The sequence below is a fragment of the Paramisgurnus dabryanus genome, chromosome 9 (assembly GCF_030506205.2).
Source record: "Paramisgurnus dabryanus chromosome 9, PD_genome_1.1, whole genome shotgun sequence".
Lineage (NCBI taxonomy): Eukaryota > Metazoa > Chordata > Actinopteri > Cypriniformes > Cobitidae > Paramisgurnus > Paramisgurnus dabryanus.
The window spans coordinates 8,404,926-8,418,510 of record NC_133345.1 but is presented as its reverse complement, the minus strand read 5'-3'; the positions used below and the strand labels follow the sequence as shown (position 1 = coordinate 8,418,510).

At 40.3% G+C, this 13,585-nt stretch overlaps 1 protein-coding gene across 5 annotated transcripts in view; it reads left to right on the top strand.

Annotated features, from left to right (window-relative positions):
• kirrel3b (kirre like nephrin family adhesion molecule 3b) overlaps nucleotides 1–13,585 on the top strand; it is a 235,026-nt gene that overhangs the window by 196,131 nt on the left and 25,310 nt on the right. For all 5 annotated transcript variants that reach the window (XR_012337292.1, XM_073815701.1, XM_065279343.2 and 2 more), the window contains exons 7-9: nucleotides 2,192–2,340; nucleotides 2,498–2,625; nucleotides 3,782–3,908. Coding sequence is in view for 4 of the 5 variants with exons in the window: in XM_073815701.1 (XP_073671802.1) it covers nucleotides 2,192–2,340; nucleotides 2,498–2,625; nucleotides 3,782–3,908 (404 nt within the window). In the remaining variant the exon portion in view is untranslated. The remainder of the gene's footprint in view (nucleotides 1–2,191; nucleotides 2,341–2,497; nucleotides 2,626–3,781; nucleotides 3,909–13,585) is intronic.

Here is a 13,585-nt window from a genome sequence, read left to right as displayed (position 1 = left end):
CCCAAACCCAACTCTAACCCCGATGCCAGGCGACAATTGTTTAAAGTTTAGAAAATATTAAATAATAAATCAGTAAAAATTGTATAAACCAATACTTAAAGTGAAATACTAAAGCAAACACCAAATCTAACCCTAAATCGTAGCAAGAATGGTTTGAAAATAGGAAAAAGCAGTTGAGTAACCAATCCATAAGAATGCCACGGAAAAGAAAGTCAGTGGTAGGGCCACGGAAAAATGCGGAGATCCATGAGAATGCAATGGAAAAATTAGCCAAAAATTCTGTGACTATCCCACGGAACTTTGTGAGATCATGTTGCACTGTGACGCTTACCCGCACGGCCAATAGAAACGGGGCATCCAAACAGGGCATCCATCTTGGATGAGCACACACCTCGATGAGCACACACCTCGTGTAAAAGCCGCATCAGTGTGCAAACAAACGAATTAAAAGGCTTTGGAAAAAAGCATCTGCCGACTGCATGAATATGAATGCAGTTACTTAAAAAAGAAAATATTTTGATAATCATTTTGATAGCTTTGTGTAATTTGCAGCATAGTCGATCATCTGATGTGATAACGTAGCAGCTGCTACAAAGTGCTTTGTGTAATTTATGCAGTACATTGCCATGGGAAGGAAAAACTCCACCTGGTAGACGTATAGCAGGTGACTGCGGTTGTAATTGCACATAAATATAAAGTTTCACAGCATCGCAAATTCTCTTCCCTCAGAGCAATTATGTCGAGGACGAAGGCGACACAGGCACCAGTCTGTCCCGATTTGAATATTTTTAGAAGCACAGGTGCGCCCGTGCAGATTTAGCAGACTGTCTTCGGAGTCGCTTCTGTTAACAACACGAAACAACGATTCTCGAGCAAGCGAGCTAGGCCAATTACAACTCCTCTCCTTTCTTATTTTAATTTAGTCAGGAGGGAGACAGTTATCGTTTAAATGACACTCCATCGGGACCCACAGATGGTAGGAGTTAGTTGCAGAGGTAATGAATTGTGCGCTCTCTCCCACAGAGCAGGTGAATTGTGGGATTTTGCCACCAGTCTAGCAAGCTGCTTTGAATGTACTGATATGTAAAACTGCCTTTGTAAAACGCTAATTCTCTCTGGCACTCCACAGCCAGGAGTTACAGGCTATTGAAAGTAACGGTTCATTGAAATATTTACCCATGTGTCAAACTGTGACACCCGCTCTCCATTGACATTGGCTTGTACAAATTTGTCCCATCGAGGATGCCAGCAGCGAACAATCTACTGCCACAAAATAGACAGACCAAGTGACATACTCGGTCTGATGTATTATTTTGACAGTATAAAAAAATAGGTCCTGCACCTTCTTTGTCACAAGTTCCTTTTGGCATATAGTGCAGGGGGCAACTTACTATTAGACATTTCGAGGTTTGTTTTTTCCAGACTAGCTCCATTCTGGATATAATGGGACACTATGTTGTTAATGTGGTATCCAGGCAAGACACATGCTGAAGCATGCAGAGATATCTCACTTCAATGATTTGTCACATAAGTGTCATCATTTGCTCGAAAAAGCGGGCTTGGAGACACAGGCTCCTCGGGAAGGTGCTTGTCTTTCATGCTAGACATCTCTAACCATCTACAGACAGGCAGCTATCATTGATGACTATGATAGAAACAGATGGATTAGAAGCCAGGTCTTCCTGTTATTGCTATGGTAACCTCTAAATCGGGTTCCACTTTGCTTTGATAGTGAGTCTGGCAGGATAATGATAGCTCTTTCTCTTCCATTATAAAGAAAGTTCAACTTATAGAGGTTTAATGCATTTCTCTAGACGCGCGGATGTGAAAGCACATTAAGAAAAGAACTTAAGGATATGTATCACATTATCTTAGTCGGCTAGGAAGGATTCAGATTTAAAATTAAGTGTACTGTATATAGTGGAAGACATGGATAAGGTGTTAATGCAGGAACGTGTTCTTCGTCCAATATTACAGTTACCTAATAACATCCTACAATATGTAACCCAATCTGAGAAGCTAAAGTCATTTTTTTGGTGATTTACTGTTTTAAAATCATCTCACATTGTGTAAAGAACATAATGTTAAAAATTTTACAGTAAAGTGAAATCAAACTTTGATGCTCCTTATATCATAATTAGATTATGAGCCTTTAGTCTATGTCTTTCACGGCATGTTTTGTAATACACAGGTGGGCAAAAGGAGGAAGTGTTATAAAGGAAGTGTCTGGAGACACCTATGAGGTCATCGTGGACCATTCGTTCTTCACAGAGCCTGTGTCCTGTGAGGTCACCAACCCACTAGGGAGCACCAACATCAGCCGCAATGTGGACGTCTATTGTGAGTCGTTTTCATTTGTTCATAGTTTTGCATTGGATTTGATATCTACACAATTTAGTAATTTGTTGGTGCCAGCAATTTACCGTTTAAACTAATCATGCCTAAAAATGTGATTTCTCAGAATATATGTACAGTAATAATCTGGTTATGTTTCCAGTTGGTCCCCGGATGGCTGCGGAGCCACAGTCTTTACAGGTTGACCTGGGATCGGATGCGGTGTTCAACTGTGCCTGGACAGGAAACCCATCTTTAACTATTGTATGGATGAAGAGGGGATCCGGAGTGGTAAGTTGCAAACCCTGATCTGAGGTTAGATTGACTTTCTGTTTTTGGTTAGAACACTTTCTGAAAAATATGTTGTTTTTTCGATCATCGAAAGAGAGTGAATGAAAACTAGTGTTGTCAAGCACAAAAATTGCCAAAAGCTGTGTGAACTATTTATTTAAGGTGCAGTGTGTAGTTTTAGCGGCATCTAGCAGTGAGATTGTGAATTGCAACCAATGGCTCAGTCCACCATTTACCAAATGCATAGAGAAGCAACAGTAGCCGCCACAGGACAAACTTGTCTCTGTCTAACACAAAATTCAATAGTGACAAAACGTGATCTGTAGAGCAGTTTGTCTGTTTAGGAGTAGTGTAGAAACATGGCGGCACAAAATGGTGACTTCCATGTAAGGGGACTCGCTGTGCAAAAAAGTCTCATTCTAAGGTAATAAAAACAATACAGTTAATTATGTAAGGTCTTTATACACCACTGATAATATAGTTATGTATATTTTATTGCATTTCTGTCATTAGATCCTTTTAAAAGTTACACACTGCACCTTTAATATTTGAAATAAAATAATGTTTTATCACACAGACCTATCACCTCCTCAGCATCCTATTTTAGGAGCTGCATGATACTTTGTTGTTTAGACAACATCTTTTTGTTTTGTTCGACGTTTAATCCATTATTTTAAACATCAACGTTGTTTTCTTCAAAATAAATCTCTGATCTATTAATATAATACTGTCTATTTCTGAACATCTTGGAAGCAGCATCACAACATAGCAGGTCATTTCTTATCTAAAGACAACGTGTTTCCAAGGACGGAATAGCATGCAGGCAGTGTTTATATTCAGCGCTGTACACTGATGCCAAGAGAAAACATTAGGAGTAGCCACAATCTTATTACTCACTGAAGGATAGTGACACAGTTCTGGGTTTGTCTCTGGCACCAACAGAGAAAAAATTCAGCTTGTCTGAAAGTGTCTCATTTCTCTCCTGGCTGGCTATCACCCACCATCTCCTATGTTCACACAATCTTCCACATCTGACCCAAATTGGATTTTAATAATTGAGAAGCCGGACTTTTTTCAAACCTTGCTGCCCATTTGTGAGTTTTGATTTGTTTTGACTCTGGCCAGCTTCTTTTTAACGTCTGATCTTTGCCCACAGGTGCTAAGCAATGAGAACATCCTGACGCTGAGGGCCGTCCGGCAAGAGGATGCCGGGAAGTACGTCTGCCGTGCGGTAGTTCCTCGTGTTGGCGCTGCGGAAAAGGAAGTCTCTCTGATGGTAAACGGTATGTTTGTCACTCCCCTAGACTCACTCACGACTAGACGTTTTAAGGGGTGTGGCTGTATGTTTGGGAAAAGCAAACTATCCAATAATAACAGAATAAAAGGTGACAAATCAGATAAAATTTGGTCTGTTTCGATGTTGGCACTAAAGTTTGACGTTTCTGTTGGCTAATGCTGATTATCTTCGACTGCACTGAGAAGATTTTGGGCTCTGACAGCCTAATGAATGCGGCAGAATAGCAGGAATCTCGCCCTTCTCAGATAAATGACTTCATTACATCCGCTTGATATTCAGGCAGCGTGCATTAGCCACACGACAACTTTCATTCGCAAAATCCAGCGCTCTTTCCCTCCAAATCTATTTGCCACGGGCAGCAGATTTGACGCGGGTTGAAAATAAAAGAAGTTCAGCCAACGTGACAATTGTGTTTGCATTGAATGATTCCTCTAGCAAATGAAGATTCACTAATGCGGTTTGGTCCTGCCAAATGAAAGAAAATCAATAACGAATTGTTATGACTGATTGTATTAATATGCAAAGTTAGACATTCATTTTAAACCTACAGAGAAGTCAGGAATTACAGAAATTACAGTTGACATCCGCTCTCATCAAGTACACGCTGTTCTTGATGGGGAACGCAAATGATATCTCTGCCTTCTATTCAGTCTCGATTCCCGGAGAGCGAAAAATAAATACCATCATGTTGTTTGTTTTTCTGCTAGTGGGAAGATTTATTGAGGTTTGTGACAGGAACTAACGTTGTGTCATGGCATCTTTTAGTATTAACCCATTTATAACAACATGAGAATTAAACGAGCAGAGGCATCTACCAATCTCACATTATTTTGGACCATTTATAATGCGTGTTGAAGCTGATGTATGTAGACAAGTTAAGAAATGGCTTTTGTTATAAGCTCATCTTTGCATAGGTTTCTATGGCACTTAATAGTTTGTGAGTCTACACTGACTTTAAAAACTGTAAAAGTACAACGTGTTCCCGTAGTTCAATTGGCAGACTGTTAAGTTAACAATCCAAGTTGTGGGTTCAACACCAGGGAACACATAAGTGTAAGTAACTTAGAATAAAAGAGTTTGCCAAATGAATAAATGTAATGTAAACAAGGTATAAATATGTATGTTGATGCAAATCATTTATACCTTAAGAATCAATCTCAGCATTAATATTTGTTTATTTTATTTCATTTCTGTATCATTTTCCACCTCTTGACCTGAATGTGCCTTTGACCTATTAAAGAACAAGACTCTTTTGTGTCTGGTCGATAAGTGGAGCCCTTTTGCTGGCAAATCCCGAGAGAGCCGCAAGCTGTGCTAACTCATTTCTGGATGTGAACACAAGAGTGCCGCACGGTAGAGTTGAGCACCTAGCGTGGCTTTTGATGTGGCAACATGTGGCGCAGACTCTCTCGTGGAACCGTGCTGATTGTTTCAAGTTCAGGTGCATTTGGGAAATGAGGCCGATCACATCTTCCTCATCAACATGCGTTCCTGATGAGCTGCTGCATTTCACAGCACTCTGTTTCAAAGCCTTGATCAGTGAGGGAAAAAGACAAAAGAAAAGCAAGTCAATCTATGTTAGTTCCATCGTTACTGAGTCAAAAAACAAAGCTACTTTATGCTAACTTGTGAAATGCATGCATTTGGATGTACTCAATATATATATGTTTTCCTATTTGTGAGTCACTAGAACCCAGAGCTCCTACAGAGACTAAAAATACAAAGGAGTCTCAGCATTCTCCCAGGTCCAATATAATTTAATTATAATCAAATAGCTAGCAGGGGAGGCTGTTAGCAGAACATGCTAATGGATGCACATTGTTTTTTGCTTTTTGTTCCCCAGTTTCTAAGATAGAAATCTTTTTTTCTCCATGTCTGGTTTACGCAAGAATAGGGTGTGATATCTAAATGTGTTAATATGCTGCTATATTTTTGATCTTCACTACTCATGTTTGTTTTTGGACTTGGAATTTATCTGTATGTGTGTGAGCATGCATGTGTTTGTGTACTGTATGTGTATGTCTGGGTTAAATCAATATAAATATCTGACTTTGGTATTAGCTGCTACTACCAGCCTTGGGCTACAAATAAATAGCATTGGGAAAATAAAACTTGAGTTGTTACTGTAGATTCAATAATTCATTGTCAACAATTTGCTGTAAATTTTTTACATTTTGCTGTTAACGCATAAGTGGATTAAGTTACAAAGCAAAATAATTAATTGGATGAAATGTGTACTGGAAAATGCAAGACAGAGGCTTAACGCAGTCCACCTCTGCAATAAATAAAAAATAGCTTTCTCCAGAATGTGCCTACTAGTTTCCTTGCAATTTAAATTAAAAACTTTTTATGAAATATTGTAATGATTTTATCAGTGTGCTTTATTATTATATTTTTTTTATTCATGTGCCCTCATAATCTTTAATCAAAAATGTTTGCATCCTCTCATCCTTGAAATGGTCTCTTTTGACTTCCTGTCATAAGGAATGACACGAAGGCATGGGCTATCACAGACTTGGTTGTGGCTAGAAGGTATACAGCTACGGACAAAATTATGAATTCTCATGAAATCTCGCTGCTGTTTTCTTCCTAATCCTACTCCCAAACCTAACCCTAAACCCAACATTTCACAGGATTTGGACTGTAGCTGTATCCCATTTAGCCCAAATTGCTGTTTTCATTTTAATCCTACCTCAAACATAACCCTAAACCCAACATTTCACGGGATTTAGGCTGTAGCTGTATCCCATCTAGCCAGAACTGCTGTTTTCATATTAATCCTTACCCCAAACCTAACCCTGAACCTAACATTTCACAGATTTATGCTGTAGCTGTATCCCATCTAGCCAGAACTGCTGTTTTCATCTTAATCCTACCCCCAAACCCAACATTTCACGGGATTTAGGCTGTAGCTGTATCCCATCTAGTAAGAACTGCTGTTTTCATATTAATCCTAACCCCAAACCTAACCCTAAACCCAACATTTCATAGGATTTGGACTGAAGCTGTATCCCATTAAGCCAGAACTGCTGTCTTCTTCCTAATCCTACCCCCAAACCTAACCCTAAACCCAACATTTCACAGAATTTAGGCTGTAGCTGAATCCCATCTAGCCAGAACCGCTGTTTACATATTAATCCCACCCCCAAACCTAACCCTAAACCTAACATTTCACCGGATTTGGACTGTAGCTATATCATATCTAGCCAGAACTGCTGCTTTCATTTTAATCCTACTCCAAACATAACCCTAAACCCAAAATTTTATGGGAATTAGGCTGTAGCTGTATTCTATCTAGCCAGAACTGCTGTTTCATTTTAATCCTACCCCAAACATAACCCTAAACCCAACATTTCATGGGATTTAGGCTGTAGTTGTATCCCATCTAGCCAGAACTGCTGTTTTCATATTAATTCTACCCCCAAACCCAACATTTCACGGGATTTAGGCTGTAGCTGTATCCCATCTAGTAAGAACTGCTGTTTTCATATTAATCCTACCCCAAACCTAACCCTGAACCTAACATTTCACAGGATTTGGCCTGTATCTGTATCCTATCTAGCCAGAACTGCTGCTTTCATATTAATCCTACCCCAAACATAACCCTAAAAACAACATCTCATGAGATTTGGCCAAAGCTGTATCCCATCCAGCCAAAACCACTTGCTCCTGTAATCCTCCACCACTGACTGCAAACTGGGATTTAGATCTGCCTCCGTTTTGTTAGCAATGCCCAATTCCCGATCAAGTCCCGACCTACATTTTTTCTCATTCCAGAAACTTGTTCACTTGGATAAACATCTTGAATAACAATCGCTACTTTCGTATTTGCTAACCACACAAAATATATTTTACACTTAAGCTGTTATTCACAGGTGATTTTACAAAGACTCATCATACAAACCTCCATTTTTGTACCACTATACTTTTTTCCACTAACCCAGAACATTGCTTGACCCTGCTATGTTTGGCTGGATGGTAGAAAGTTTGTGTTTTGCTAGAGGGGTGAAGACATTGAGCACAGGTGAAGCACTTCAGGGAATCTAAAATGTTCTAACAAAAAAATGGGTTGATGGAGAAAAATAGGGAGTTGTGTTCCCAAGGTAAATGTAGAGAGAGCCGAAGACCTGAATTTAAATTCACATATAAATGGAAGTATCCTTATGGTTTTTATACTTCCCAAGATGCAACCTTCAACTCGTTCTCATTATGGGATCTGGGGTCAAGAGGACACAGATGCTCATAAAACTGGGTTTGGTCCCTTTGTAGTGCTGTAATGGAAATACATAGCAGCAGTGACGAGGCGAAACACTCAACCTCTCGCATGTTTTCATGCTGTGATTCATCTACTGCCACCCAATAGCTGTTTCAGTCTGCCGTTTATGTATATTCTGAAAGTATGATAATTGCAGAGATGATTCGCAAACACATGGTTTTCGATGGCTGGTAAACTCATTATCGAGTTAATGGAATACATTTGTGTGTTTTGTATGTACAGTATCCAGCAAAATTGTGTGAATTCAGTGTAGAAGTGGGATATATTTAGGTCTGTTGCTAATTTTGATGTATGTTTGTTATTGAAACACAGAGAGAACAGTGCACTTTTTTTGCATGTTTGTGCACATACAACTTTGTACTGAGAGACAATGAAAGGTAAAATACTCTAATGCTTTTATGTAGGGCTTCTTTTTGTGTTTTCAATGTTTTCAGGGCCCAAGAAAATTAGTATTCCACTTCCATGCCAGCTTGCAGATCAAGCAGAAGACAGAGATCACCACAGATTAATGATTTGGCAAATGAAAGCTAGTGAAATAAATGGCGACAATGGTGCGGAGAGAAATCTGTGGTGCTTAGCGCAAGTTAATAATGTAACTACGTTAAACCCGTATTTTCAGAGTAAAGCTTAATCGAACAACGACGTGGTGTTTTTCATTATGCTAAATCTTCTTGATACATTGTACAGTAAATGATTCAGCGGTGAATAAGAGGATATCCATGTGAAGCAGAGACAGTGTTTGATAGAACTACTTGTAGAAAAATCAATAGAAGAAATTGCATTGCTCAATATGGCAGCTATAGAAAGGAAATTTAATTTAAAGAACAGGGACTTTGCCTACATGTATAATATTGACTTGTACTTGATTTGTGTGCTGATTTCAATTCAGATTTAAACCTAAAAATTTAATTTCAGTTTAGAAAATAAATCCCGTCTATTTTCTGGTTTTATATAATGGTCAGGCTTGGATATCAGCAAAGGCCAACTAACCTTAAACCAGCTAATAGTCTGACTTAGTCTTACACATTGAACCTGAATATGCATTCCTCCTAGTAAACAGATACATGACGATGTCAAGATCCATGCTAATTTATTCATTATGACTCTTGTACGCCCCCTTCTGTTCCAAACCTCTGCCCCTTTAATCAGTGCACTCTTTCTCTCTCCGCCTCTCTCGCTCGCCCAGCCTTCCCGTTCCCAGAGGAGTTCCCTAAACCCGGCATTCTGAGGATGAGCGATAAAGCTATCTAATTATATTCCTCATTTACAGCCTGATCCATAGTGTTGATTCTTCTGAGCTCTTGCCTTACCTCTACCAGCAGGGGATGATCTGAATGTATTTACCGTACACATGCAGATACACACAAACAAACACACACCCCAAGCCTTATCGTATCCTATTCTGGATTATGATTTCATAGACGCAGGGTAGAGCGCCCATAGCATGCTTGCATTTGCAGCATCTATTGCGTCTAATGAAGGTGTGAATTGTTGCATTTCTCTCCACTGACATGATATTCCCTCACAACACATCTCCATCTGCCTGATCCTCATCAAAATGCAAATTTATTCTAATAGGAGACAGTTAATAAACCGCAATTACGAATCAGCCGAGAGACGTCGTCGCATATGATTGGCAGATTCTTGATTGGTCGATTGGTTTTAATTTGCGTGTACGTGTGGCTTTTGGCAGGGTCGGGGTTGGTAACCCATTATACAGGACGTTGCTCAGAATCAATCCTTTACTTCACTCCACTGCTTGTTTGGAGCAATTTTGTAAACTTGGTGAGCTGTTGACAGAGTTCAGAGTTCGAGGCCTTTCGTTTGAAATTGAACGTCGTTATCTCTTCAAAATAACATTTTTCTGCCATTGGCACTGTTCTGATTGCCGTCCATAGAAAGCTACATGCAGTTGGCACGTCGATTCTTATCTCCCCGGGAGACACCGGCCTGCCATAAATCAGTTCTTTTCAAGATTGGAAATGAAGAACGGACCCTCACTCTCTCACCCTTAACACTCTTAAATAGACCAGCCCACAGGAGACTTTTTTAACAGTCTGCCCATTCAAACCAAACACAATGTCGCTCTTTTCCTTTAATGCCAAATTTCTTTCATGGCCCTGTAAGATCTCACAGCAGAACTCTTGATTGGCAGTTATAAGGTGTGTCACCCTACAAATGAGATTTGAAGTTTTGTATCACTCTCAGTGGTATTGGCCAACTGAATGAATTGATCTTGTATTTATTATATGCTGTATATGAACCACCGTGCCACTTTGGCTTATTCAAAAAGCTCCCCATTAGTTGCAGTCCAGTTTAACAGTGTTTCCAGAGCTATCACAATGCATATTTAAACCTAACCCACCCAAACAATTTTGCATTTACAAGATAGCTGTCCAAACATAGCCCGGACATCGACCAAACATCTTGTAATCACTATTGACTTTGCTTACATGACTGTATATCATACAGATCCCACAAATCTCACATGTAACCAAATGCAAGGTTATTTTGTCTAAAAGTGGGTTACTCATAGAAGGACTAGTTAACCAAGATGGTGAAATTATGGCTCTTGCTTGATGGGAATCATTGTCATTTGTTCTGGGTTCTCCGGTTTACACTTTTCTTGTGCAAATAAAGTCTTAAGTATTTAAGTTATAAGTATTTGTATCCCTGACATCTAAACACTTGCTAAACAGGCAAGAAATCCAGGACATGCATATTACTTCACTTCCCTTTGTCTTATAATTGAGTAATCTCTTTAGGGTGCTTTCACACCTGCCTCATTGCCTCATTTAGTTCGGTTGAATCGTACCAGAGTTTGGGCAGGTGAGAATGCAGCAATCGAACTCTGGTGCGCACCAAAAGCGGAACAAACAAGTGGACCGAGACCTCCTTCAATAGGTGGTCTCGGTACGCTTTCAAACGAACTCTACAGCAGTTCGTTTTTGGTGAGAACACAATCTGATATCTATCCGACCTAACTGCAAAAGTACTGCACATTTTGGACTAAACCAGCTGCCTTGGTCAGCTGCGTAGTGATTATCGGATGAGGAAGTGTTTGTTGACACACTGTAAAAAATAAAAAGTTGACTTAACTTAAATTTTCAAGGCAACTTGCTGCACAGCTTTTTGAGTTTACTCAACTCTTGGATGATGTAGTTCACCTAACTCAATTTACTGAGTAATGTCAACTTACACCAAAAAGTTGAACCAACTTAAACTGATTAGGTAATAAACAAATTTCTATGTTTACTCAACTAGTGGCTAAGTTGGGTAAAGAGTAATGTAATATATCCAAATTTAACTAATCTACATGTTTTGGACTGTGTGAGTGTACACAGAAAGGTCTCATAAACAAAGTCTTTGTCTGACTTAAACCAGAGACCTTTTTGCTGTGAGGCAACAATGATGCGCGCTAACTCACTGTGCTGCCCTCTACACTGAACACACACTTCTCAATCATGGTAACAATGAACAAACATAATTCTTTAAAAATTACTCTAAATACAACATATAACTAACATTAACAACATAACAACATAAATAAATGCAGCAAACATTAAAACAGTCATCTTTTTTAGTAAATATTAACCAAAGAAGTGAACATGTTGCAATGCATGCTGGGAACCATTCCGAGCATAGTTTTTTTTAAATTGCTTGTTCAGATTACTCAGTTTGGCAAGTTGGGTGAACGAATTGGACAAAAACTTATACATCTAAGTCCAGTCAACAAAATAATATTTGTTAGCTGAATGATTATGCTCTTTTCATTCAGTGAACACAAAAAAATCAATTGACGCCCTTCAACAAAGAAATCTTTGTTCAAGTTACTTAATGTTCTTTGTTGAATGAACATTTTAAAGTTGGATTTTTTACAGTGCAGTTTCTATTAGCAATATTAGCACAATGACAGGTTGTGGACATACCTGGAGTTGTGGGGAGGTGCAGGCAGAGCCTCAGAAATTTGGTGTCTTCGCCATTTGTAGGGCATTAAAACGAATTTTGGTTTGTTTCAACTGGTGCGGACCAGAGCAATCAGTGTGGTGTGAAAAGGAACGTCTCGGTTACATATGTAACCCTCGTTCCCTGAAGGAAGGGAACGGAGACGTCACGTCGTGACCGACGAATTGGGAACCGCTTCGCGGGTGACCTATCTGCTTCGAGAAACCTTTAAAACGCCAATGAACTTGGCATGCAGATAATTGCATTTGCCGGCGCCGCCCCGCCGCACAGGTATTTAATGAGCGGCAGGTGCAGTTATCAAATCAGCTATTTTTTGCTGAGAAAGCTGGCCAGAAGGAAAAATGTCCGGCCGATATCAGCAGTGGAACAGCAAACTGTGGCGACGGGACGTGACGTCTCCGTTCCCTTCCTTCAGGGAACGAGGGTTACATATGTAACCGAGACGTTCCCTTTCAGTCGGTCACTACGACGTCACGTCGTGACCGACGAATTGGGAATCCCTACCAAAGTGCCACTGAAGCTGACCCTTCCAGTGCCTGCGTAAACCCTCCGACTCTCCTCTTTAAGGGAACGGAAAAGGGGTTGAAGCAGAGGCCGGTCACTACTTGTTCCTTAACCCACGATAGTGACTAGGCGAACTGGGAAGCGAACTCGTCAGGCGGGACTAAGATCGCTGCGGAAAGAAAACCCTCTAGGGGTCTACCACTAAGGTGATGGACAAAAAGACACGAGGTCTATAAAAAATACACCCTCTTAGCAAGACTAGAGAGGCGCGGGACGAACTCCGCTAAGGGAAACATGGTAAATCAGAAACTTTCCACGGAAATACTTCACAAAGAAACCACTAGGGGGCGCAATGTGGGCGCTAGCCTCACCCAGATAGTCAAGGATACATCTAGTGAGAGGCTGGCAGCCGATGCTCCGCAACATCGGCCACCAAGCGGTGGAGGAGACAAAAAACATTTTTTGTAACGTTTTTGCCTTGATGGCCTTCCATAATGGTGCGGTTTTTGCGCAGCACCAAAAAGAAAGGCACCAAGCCGACACAGGAGCCGTTCCTCGATGTTCTCACTGATCTGACGAGAGAACTCGAGAGGATACCGGCTCAACACGAACACTGTAAAATCTAGTGAACGTATTAGGTGTCGCCCAGCCAGCAGCTCTACAAATATCTGAAAGTGAGGAACCACGAGCCAAAGCCCAAGATGAAGCCACGCTTCTGGTTGAATGGGCTCTCAAACTAAAAGGGCAAGAAATGCCCTGTTTCTCATACGCCAGGGCGATTGTGTCTACAATCCAATGAGACATCCTCTGTTTAGTGACAGCTTTCCCTTTCTGCTGACCACCATAGCAGACAAAGAGCTGTTCTGAGGTCCGAAAGCTTTGAGTACGATCCACATACACACGTAGTGCACGAACAG